Below are 11,518 nucleotides of genomic sequence, written 5' to 3' on the forward strand. Positions count from 1 at the left end.
GCTGGGGAAAGGGAATGAAGGAGATTTGAGGGAATAGGGTCACTGTTGCAGGTTGTAGGGCGAGAAGAAGCGAGGAGTCCGGTCACTTCTTCTTCTGGGGATTGTGCAAAAATGTCTTGATGGATATGATTGATTTTTTGTAGGAAATAAGTGGGCAGATCGTCAGCGCTTAGGTTGGTGACGGGGGTCTGTACTTTAGAGCTCAGGAGGGAGTGGAAGGTTTCAAAGAGTCGTTTATGATTGTTGGGTAGAGATGTGATGAGAGTGGTAAAGTAGACTTGTTTAGCCAGATGGAGAACAGTGTTATACGTTTTAAGCATGAAGTCTTCTGCCAAAAGTTATTTTCTCCACAGACGCTCAGCACACCTTGAGCAGCGCTGGAGAAAACGTGTTTGCATCGTGTTCCAGGGCTGCAGTCTATGCGGGGTCATTTTGCATGAAGCCGGTGCGGCTTCTTCCAGGGTACTCTGCCATGTGTTGTTCTAGTGTGACAATGGTGAGTCTGGACAGGAGAGGGAGAGCATGGGACCTAAAGATGACTGTAGATTGTTCATAAGCGGCTGGGTATTAATGGCACATAGATTTCTGTGTGTATGGTAAGTGGGGGTGTGTTGGGTGAGGAGACACAGGGAGACAGGTAAGAATTAAACAAATGGAATAAATTAACAGACAGGAGATGAGAGACGTTTGATACTAACACAGCAGGGAATTGAATAGGAAAAGGACATACCAAAGGGGTTCAATTAAAATGCAGACTATCGCAGGATGAAACATACCTGTGAATGAAATAGATAGATTGCCAGATCAGAAGTAATGGCAACACTAAAGAATATACAACATGAGATTACATTTCTGGATTTCCGGGATATTTTCGTTAGCTATTTTGGAAACTGCTACTTAGGATAACTGCTCAGAGACCATGTAAAGTAAAAAATGGTTTATGAACAATTATTCTTCCGCTTGGGTAGACTTTGAATCCTCCTTTACTGAAGAAATACTATTATATTCTCTCTTATTAAAATTTTTAGTGAACCCAACTACACAAATACCTAAACTTCAGACTATCATTGCTTCCTGGCCTGGAAAAAACTTGCAGAACCTTTGAAAAGAACTCCTAAATACGATCAGATAAAATCACATCTGGCGCTTCTTTCTTTAGAGATTGAATTTATAAACCTACAATTTAGAGCAATTATGGTACACATCCTTTTAACCGCTAAAAATGCCATTGCGGCATGCTGAAAGAAAACAACGATTCCTAACAAATGATATAATCGAAGAAATCTCCTTACATAATTCCTATGAACAGAGATATGAAATAGTGAACAATTCTTGGGAAAAAATATCTACGATAAACGGGAACTTTGGTTAAATTACTTGGACCAATACCTTCATTGACAAGAATACTTTTTTATTAAATCTAATGTGTTATAATGCAATGTTATATACAGTAGCTAATGTTACTGTGTCTAAAGTTATTTAGATAATACTGTTACGTCTTATGTTTTATTATGTATAAAGCTTTGTTAATACTTTTGTCTTACCCTTCCCTTTCATTCCACCCCTAATAAACTCGTTCATCTTCCCTACTTCCTCTACTCTTCCTTTTTCCTCCACCAATGTTCACAATATTCATATTATTACTATTACTGTATATGTTTTGATTTTTTGAGTGTTAATTAGTAAAAATTCTACTAAAAACATTTGAACAACATGATGACAGCTGTGTACTGACTATTAACATGAGTTTAAATGTGATTGGCTAATTCTGTACACAACTTTTTTTTCTGTACACAACACCCAATTATAAGAGGGTGTTCACACTTATGTAACCACATTATTTTAGTTTTGTTATTTTTATTTCCCACCTCTAAATTATTTCAGCTTGCTTGTCAGTGGAATTGGATAGAGTATGGGTGACTTTAAAGGTGAAAAAAGTTCTGAAATGATTCTTCTTGGTATGATTTTCTTACATGATAAAATGCTGACATTTTAACCTAGGTGTGTTGACTTTTTATATCCACTGTATGTATTACAGGACTGTTCATATCCCCTTGTATTATAGTAGTGCTCCAATCCCATGCAATATATTCCTGCTCCTATCCTTCTGTAATATAGTAATGCTTCTATCATCAAGTATTGTTGTAACGCTTCTATGCTCATGTACTGTAGTGCCACTCCTATCACCCCGTATTATATTACCGATTCTACTTTCATGTATTATAGAACCATTCCTGTCCTTACGTATTATAGTATCACTCCAGGGCCTGGCTGGCAAATTTCAGCCTGGGGAGCAATCACAAAGCAGTGGCCCTCAAGTTGCGGCAGTCCATCTTTAGCCTGTCTATCTCTGGTCCATGCATTAAAGCAGCAGAAGTAACAGGCTTTAAAGGGAACACGTAACCAGGTTTTCCCCATATAAAGCAGGTCAAGTACATGTACACCCTATGTGACAGCACTCTAGAATGCTTTATATATGTCCTTAATGTGCTCTATATAAAACAAAAAAGACCTTATATTATACTCACCTACTTCGCGGTCCGGTCTGATGAGTGTCGTTGGTCTTGATCCAATGCCTCCTCTCTTTTTGCGATCACTGTCCTCCTTCTTTCTTCATGTGGATGACTCACTGTGTCCTGTAATGCACATCCGTGGGTAAAAGCCAAAGAGCAACAGCGCATGTGCACTACAGTACTTTGGTCTGACCTATGGTGACATAGTTACGTCAAGGTGCGCAAAGCAGTTAATTTCACTTGTGTGTTCCTAAACTAGGGTTAGGCTACGAGAAAGACAAATGGAATTCCCTAACACAGATATGAAAGAGCACTTATAGATTTAGTAAATGTGCCCTAAACAAATGTTTTTACACACCACAAGCCACTATTACACACACCAGAGGTGGATCTAGGTTTTCTGGCACCCAGGGCAAGAAGTCAAGTGGTTTGAGTAGTGGGCATGTGATTTGCACACTTACAGTCACGAGCCGACAATCTGCTTTTCCTAATTCTCTCATTCATGTTCAGTAAAATGCTACAGTCCCTGCTTCACTGAGAGAAGCAGGAAGAAAAGCTAGTTGGCACGTGACCTAAGTATAAAGATTGTACATTAGTGATCATGTGATGACTGATGGAACAGTCAAGCAGAGCCAAATCCTGACAGTGAGCATATTACACGTTGTTAGGATTGAGCATGCTACAATGCTTAATGTTATATTTAAAGGAGTTGTCCAGGTTTGTGATAAAAGTTTGCAGTCACTCTGTCACAGTGTGCGTACTGCACAATTTCTGGATTCTCCCATGCCAGTGGCAAAGGTATTGAGTGAGGCAGTGCATGTCTAGTCGGCACCTGAGGCCTTCTCCTGTCACTGCTGGCATTAGAGAATCCTGACAGCGTGCAGGACGCGCACTGTGAGAATTCAGAAGTCTGCAATCAGAGAGAGTGACTGCAGGCTTTCATTACAAACTTGGTCAACCCCTTAAATGCTCCTAACATAAATAAAAATGTAGTAACCCTTAACTTGTCAAATAGCACAACACTTTAATAACATAGCCATGTATCATGTAATCTTACAAGTTACAGATTGTTACATGGTTAAGGAGCAGAACCAATAACACACAGCTCGTCTCTGCAGACTTCCATCTTCTCTGGTTTTATGCAGCGAATCCCGACATGGTGCCCTTAAAAGTAACAGCGTGATTATAATGCTTATGAATTAAAATATTTGCCCTATGTTGTGCCCCTGAATTACTGCCCTTATGTTCCCTGCACAAAGTATTACCCTCACACTGTCCCTTTTATGGTATATGCCCTCCACACTGTCCTCTTTTCCATACTGGGCCTCTTCTTCACTCTGTCCTCTCAAACGATGTCTCCCCTATACTGGGCAGTCTCTATACTGTGTTCCCTCATCACACTTACCCTCCTCGGCATACTGTCCCCACCTTCCTGCGCCCTTACACTGTTCCCACATTCTGCCCCCTCTATACTTCCCCCCACACTACCTTGTCTCTATTCTGTGTCCCATGACATTTTTCTCCCCCCATACTCACCATACTGTCTCCTCACATATTTCCCCCCTTTCGTTCTCAACACTGTCTCCACACATCACAGGCACACAGACTCACAGTCACAAACATTCACACACATGCAGGCATGCACACAAACGCAAGCACGTACACACAGTCACACATGCAGTCTTGTACACACACACAGTCACGCATGCAGTCATGCACACACACGCAGTCAGACACCCGCAGTTACGCGCACACTGTCATGCATATGCCGTCACATACATACACACAGTCTCACACACGCAGTTATACATGCAGTCATGCACACACGCACACATGCCCACACACAGTCGTGCATACACACATAGTTTTGTACCCATACGCAGTCACACACAGTCATGCATGCAGTCACGCACCCAGAACGTCACACATACACAGACACCCACAGTCACGCGCACACACACAGTCATGCTTACGCAGTCACATAACCACACGCAGCCGTGCACACACAAATGCGGCTAGATAGGTTCGGTAAGTTTGTTCATATGCCCTATTTATACACAAGTTGGAAAAGGACTGGCAAAAAAAAACAACTAATATCTCATTGCTGACCTCTCCGGACTCTCGCTGCCTTTAGCCCAGCTCTTCCCTTTCCACTGTAGCACGCCACATCTCTGGCCACTGTAGGCCAAGATTTATGTTCGGGTCCAAGTCTCTGAGGTCACTGCGTCTTGAAAGGTTGCAGCACACGTCTTGACATCCCCTTGTTCAACCTAACAACATTCAGTGACCTATGAGGCATGACATCCTGGCCTATATTGAAGAAGCTAGAGATGGTCGACACTACTCCCCAAGCCATTAACATAACACTGACAACAAAACAGTGTATAAAAGCATTTTCTCTAAAACACAACAACGCTTTAGGATATGTTCACACAATGAGATTGTGCTTTACTTTTTTTGCTGTGATTTTGTAAAAATGCTGAATTTTTGCCATGACTTTTGAAAACTATGTAAAAAAAAACATGAGTTTTTGAAAATTGGTAGTGCGATCACAAAATGTGAAAATACCCATAGAGTTAAACATAATTCATTACGATTGTGGGAACTGCCACTATAATGCTGTCCGTAGCTAGTACAGTATAAGATTGCTCACAGGTTTCTTTAGAAGACAAATTATTAGTTCTTCAATGTCTAGAAAATGACACACAAGACTTACCGCTGCATATAATCGCATTTTTTTTCTGTGCCCATCTTGGTTTGCTGTAGCCATGGAAAATGGAAAGAAGTTAATATAGAAATTTAAAACCATCTCTGTTTTCTTGTCTCCAGATTTTTTACACGAAGAAGGACTGCGACTGCTTTTAAGCATCAAGGGCCAATTTCCAGAATGGTTACCACAGTGTCACCGTGTAATCCTTTCAACAAGGTGGAGAAAGACAATTTTTAGTAACATACTGGAATAGCTGAATAAAAGCTACATGTTAATTTCTTATGAGGAGTTGGTGAACTTTGTGAAAAATAAAGATGAAACAAAATACAATAGTTGTCAGTCGCAAAACAACCTGGTTGACTGTTCTTTGTGTTACGTTCTTCTCCATTCTACTATTTTTATATTTCTTTCCTATTGCAATATAGATGTTATAAGGCCCTGTTCACAATAGCATTTCGCTTCATGTTATTTTTTCAATTAAAGCTCATCAAGAGAATGCCAAGAGTGTGCAAAGCAGTCATCAAAGCAAAAGGTGGCTACTTTGAAGAACCTAGAATATAAGACACATTTTCAGTTGTTTCACACTTTTTTGTTAAGTATATAATTCCACATGTGTTAATTCATAGTTTTGATGCCTTCAGTGTGAATGTACAATTTTCATAGTCATGAAAATACCGAACAATCTTTAAATGAGAAGGTGTGTCCAAACTTTTGGTCTGTACTGTATACAGTAGCTGTCAATCACTAATAGTACTGCCCACTTGACTCATTCATATAAACACCAGGGATTTTTATGAATAAATTACAAGTTATATTGAATCTTTTCCAATAAACCAGTTTTCCTTCACTATAGCATGCTGTCCACAGATCGGATTGCATGTACAACGTGACAGGTTCCCTTAAATTTTTTTCTAGTAGTTCTAGTATTTTTCTATGGGAGCACAGTAGCAGGATGTCTGGACATGTGAATACAAGCAATGATGATCATTTTACTGTAACCTTATGATAAGCACAGGCTAGTTTAATGGGAATTCTGACATGTATGCCATATTCATGTAAGTTATGCCTTTATTGTCTAATAGACTGATATCCAACCTCTAAGGGTGAGACAAGATGCTACAGCTGACTGCATGTGTCCAACTTTCCATACACCGGGATACCCAAAAGCGGCACAATTTGATTTCAAAGTTTTACAGCTATCAGACATTTTCGTCAGTGGAGTTTTGTATGCAAGCAGTCATCCACAGAACTCCACCAGAACCTGCTAATGCGACTTCTGCTTCTGTCGCCATGCGCCGCCGTATTCACTCTGTGGGTGGCGCTGGTGATAAAGTTGTCAGAAGCTCTGGACAGCTGACTCTGTCCAGCCACTAAGGTTAGAGTGGCTAGGACCTGTAGTGCAGTCAGTCTGGCAGTATGGGTGTGTGTGCTTCCAGCTGACTATCAGCTCCCTGCTCCAGTTAATTGGAGAGCACCACACCCTATTAAGGCTTCCAGTTTGCTGCTGAAAGCTGCCACATGCACAGTAGGTTAGTGTTTCCCTGGCTAGGTGTGCATCTTCTACTCCTTTTTTTGTTTAGTGTATTTCCTGTTTTGACCCCAGTTTGTTTCTGACTGTTCTTATGTATCCTGATTTTGTCCTTAATGTGACCTCTCTGCTCTGACCATGCCTGGCAGCCCTTCCATGGTAGCATTCCATTGGGTCCTATTGTAAAACCATATCTCTGTACAGGGGTTAAAGGGTATTTGTATTTCTCTAAAGTCTGCCAGACGGAGTGGCTTTTGCCAAGTCTGTCCAAGGGTGCCTTTTGAACCTTTGGCCTCGGTCAAACGTTACATTATATCTGGCTAACCCAAATCATGGACCTCCTCCAAAAGGTGGTGGATCAAATGCAAGACCTGGTTCATGTATTGAATCATAGAATGTTAGAGCTAGAAGATCCTCCAGGGTTAGCGTGTCCAAAACACTGCTCAATGCAGGATTCACTAAACCATCTCAGACAGATGTCTGTCCAGATATCTGTTTGGGGCCGTGCGTTCCACAGGACGTCACAGGAAGTATTCTTCCTGGAACACAAGGCGCCCAAGATCCGCCGGAAGTGACACATGTACCACTGGTCGCCCTGCTCACATGCACCCACTTGATGCGGTGAGGCACACCTGTGAACCTTATGAAAAGCTCCGGAGGGGTATATATACAGGCACATAGAGATGACACACAGAAGTCCCTTGAGGAAGCAACTTGTGCGAAATGCACATCGGGGCAGTTTGACACGCATGACAAATTCACTAACTCATGGGTAAGCATGTCACTACTATAGAGTTTAGCTATTGCCCATTCTGTCTAGAGGGCTTATTACCTCATTGGGTTTTTCTACATATATGCACTAGCCACTTTATGGCTGACTAAGTAAACTCTGTATGTATTCTTGCTACAAAGAAACATCATAGTCCCAATATTTGTGGGCACTACTTATATATTACATTGTGTATGGTGACATTACCCATGTATTTATATTGATATGATATTAACTTATACATGTGACTCTTCTTTCGTCTGCAGTGCCATACATTTTCTTGTGTACTTACCTTACAAATATCCAAGCCTATTATGTGACACGATTACAACATGTTTTAATAATGAATTAATAAAATTTGTATGTTTTATACATATAAATCATACCATTTTTTTCTTTATTAAGGATCCTAGCTCCATTTTCGCCTTTGGTTCCAGCCTCTGTTTGAAGACTTTTATTGAAGGAGAACTCACCACTAGTGATGAGCGAGCACTAAAATGCTCGAGTATTTGTTACTTGGGTCGAGCAAATCATAATGCTTGATTCCTCGACCCGAGTAACAAGTATAATGGAAGTCAATGGGAAATTTGAGCATTTTTCCAGCGCCCCTCCCCCCCTGGAAGTCTGGAGGGGGTCTAAAAATTGGTCAAATCAACGGAAATACCACTGAAAAGGCATGGGATCAGCATGGGGAAGACCCCTGGAAGCATCTCTGAAGCCCAAGTCGCTGCTGTAAACAATGTTGTCAGAGTATTACGCCATTTTTACAGACTGACAATAAAACTTACAAAAACGAAGATAAAATGAATTTTTCTGGAAAAAATGGTAAGAAACATTCTTTCCAGGATAATGATTTGTATATAAGGCAAAATAAATACCAGAAAAAAAATGATCCTCCACACCTTGGGCTATGTTCACACATAGTGTTTTTGCTGCATTTTTGTACATTCTCATTACATTCAACGGCTTCCACTATTTTTAGAGGGCCAGCAGGTGACTTGGGGACAGATGAGACCACCATAGAGCATTTTGGTAAAGCACATCATTCAACTGTTTACTGTAAATGGAATGAGGCCTACAAATAAAATAACACAGTACTTACAGTCAAATTTGGTGGAGGTTCAAAGATATTTAGGGGTTGTTCGCTGCCTCTGGCAATGGGTGCCTTGACTGTGTGCAAGGCATCATGAAATGTGAAGATTTCCAAAGGATTTTGGGTCACAATGTAATGCCCAGTGTCATAAAGCTGGATTTGCATCCTAGGCCATGGGTTTTCCAGCAAGACAATGACGCTAAACATACTTCAAGAAGCACCCAGAAATGGATGGAAACAAAGCACTGGAGAGCTCTGAAGTGGTAATTCCAGCTCCCGTAGCTTCAAGTCTCCCACCACTACCTCTTACATACAGAAGCTACAGAGAAACTGTGAATGGACACATTAAATCAGTCAATTTTGTTAACTATGATGAATTTCTGACAAATTTGAAAAATTTCTGTCAACTTCGATGACTTTCTGTCAACTATGATAAATTTCTGACAATTTCAATGAATTTCTGTCAACTTTGATACATTTCGGTCAACTTTGATGAATTTCCGTCAACTTTGATTAATTTTTGAGTATAGATCATCATTAAAGTTATAAATCGGTTAATGAGTGTAAGGAAAATATAAATCAAGTTATGAACTGTGGAAGAGATGTATGTGAGCAGAATGAACACTCGTTTCCAACAGATGATACCACCTAGCACCTATCCCTATACTAAATGCAGCTAACAGCAGTATTAATAGGGAATAGAATAGACTTGTATTTTATTTTTCTGTTGCAGCACAGAGTATAAGGCAATAATCCCTGGCTGAATGCGTGTAATTGTAATATGCTATTGTTACGGATCCGGGTGGTGGAACCTCTGTGCTGTGATACAAGGAGGGACCAGAGGGGCGTAACTAAGTGCCTACCCGGAGGACGCCAGACTGGGACAGCGGTGATGAGGGGATTGGCGTCTCAGCCAGGCAGGAGGCAGAGACACCGATTCTACAGTACCTCCGCCCCCCTTTACGCCCCTTCTTCTTCAGGCCCACAAGAAATTTTTCTAGAAGATGAGGAGCATAAATGTTCTCCCTGGGCTCCCAAGACCTCCCCTCAGGACCAATCCCCTTCCAATCCACAAGAAAGAAAGTCTTTCCTCTTGCCCTCTTGATAGCCAAAATATTCTCTACCTCAAAGACGTCCTCAGCGGAGACTGGAGCTGGAGTGGTACCTGGATCATCAGAGAAAGGATTAAGGACAACAAGCTTGATGAGAGACACATGAAAGGAATTGGGAATCCGTAAGGAGGCAGGGAGTTTCAGCTTGTACGCTACTGGATTTATTTGGTTCAGAATCTTGAAAGGACCGATGAACCGCGGGACCAACTGGTATAATGGTATCTTGAGATGCACATATTTGGAGGAAAGTCAGACCTTGTCTCCCGGATGAAATAGAGGCAGATCCAGACATCTCTTATCAGCATGCTTCTTCATCCGCTCGGAGGACTGAAGAAGTGCACATCTAGTGTCTTCCCAAATTACCGAAAAGTCACTGACAAGAGACTCTTCGGCAGAATTGTCCACTAAAGAAGAGACGGGAAACGGAATTCCGGGGTGTCGACCATAAACCACAAAAAACGGAGACTTAGCAGAGGAGTCACTCACGTGGTTGTTATAAGAAATCTCGGCCCAAGGCAGAAGTTGTACCCAATCGCTATGGAGACCGTTGACAAAGTGCCAAAGAAAACTGGTAAGGATCTGATTAATACGTTCCACCTGACCATTGGACTGAGGATGATAGGCCGAAGAAAAGTCCAGAGACATCCAGCAGCTTGCACATGGCTCTCCAGAAGCAAGAAGTGAACTGAACTCCTCTGTCCAAGACAATGTGTAGGGGTAAGCCATGGAGATGAAAGATGTGACGGATGAAGTCCTTAGCCAGCACAGGTGTCTACGGAAGACCAGGCAAAGGAATGAAGTGAGCCATCTTGGAGAAGCGGTCAGCGACCATCCATATGAAGGTAGAACCGGCAGATACCGGAAGATCAGTGATGAAGTCCATAGCACTGTGTTGCCAAGGAGCTGAAGGCACGGGGAGAGGAAGAAGACAACCAACTGGGAGGTGCCTAGGTATCTTGTTACGGGCACAGGAGGAACAAGCCGCGACAAAATACGCAACATCCTTGCACAGGGTGGGCCACCAATAATGTCGAGCAATGAGCAGAAGCATCTTCCTGTGGCCGGCATGACCAGCCAGTTTGGACGTATGACCCCAGAGTAAGACCCTCTTCTGATTCTGAGCCGCTACAAAGGTATTACCAGGAGGTAGATGAGACAGGTCAAATGGAGCAACAGTCATTATTCTGGAGGGGTTATTGATGAGTAGAGGCTCCTCCTCTTGGTCGGTAGACAGAAAAGAGCGGGATAGAGCGTCGGCTTTAATATTCTTGTCTGCTGAGTGGTAATGGAAAGTGAAACTGAAACGAGCAAAGAACAAAGACCATCTGGCCTGACGCGGATTTAGTCTTTGGGCGGTCTGCAAGTAAGTGAGGTTTTTATGGTCAGTGTAGATGACCACCGAGTGCAGAGACCCCTCAAGCAAGTAGGGCAACTCCTCCAGTGCTAATTTGATGGCCAGCAGTTCTCGATCTCCTGTGGAGTAATTGCGCTCGGACGAAGAAGAGAGTTTGGAGAAGAAGCTGCAGGTCACCATTCGCCCGGACGAGGATTTCTGGGTGAGCACTGCTCTAGCTCCGGAGGAAGAGGCATCAACCTCCAGGAAGAACTGTTTATTGCAATCTGGACTATGTAGCACTGGAGCCGAGGAGAAGGCTTGCTTAAGAGAGACAAAGGCACTTTCTGCCTTGGAAGTCCATTCCCTGGGATTTGCTCCTTTATGGGTGTGAGCAGAGATGGGAGCAGTCCAGGGAGGAGAAATGAGGGATGAAGAGGCGGTAATAGTAGCGAATCCC

General features: G+C 42.2%; 1 protein-coding gene across 2 annotated transcripts in view; it reads left to right on the plus strand.

Moving 5' to 3' along the window:
- The window catches only part of SPMIP7 (sperm microtubule inner protein 7), a 331,337-nt gene extending 325,784 nt beyond the window's left edge, over positions 1 to 5,553 (plus strand). For both annotated transcript variants that reach the window (XM_073678392.1, XM_073678393.1), the window contains one exon: positions 5,343 to 5,553. In XM_073678392.1, coding sequence (XP_073534493.1) covers positions 5,343 to 5,476 — 134 coding nt within the window. In that variant the 3' untranslated portion in view covers positions 5,477 to 5,553. The remainder of the gene's footprint in view (positions 1 to 5,342) is intronic.
- Positions 5,554 to 11,518: the final 5,965 nt, after the last annotated feature.

Source organism: Phyllobates terribilis, unplaced genomic scaffold (genome assembly GCF_046119375.1).
Source record: "Phyllobates terribilis strain yellow unplaced genomic scaffold, ASM4611937v1 Scaffold_4__5_contigs__length_816908805, whole genome shotgun sequence".
Classification (NCBI taxonomy): domain Eukaryota; kingdom Metazoa; phylum Chordata; class Amphibia; order Anura; family Dendrobatidae; genus Phyllobates; species Phyllobates terribilis.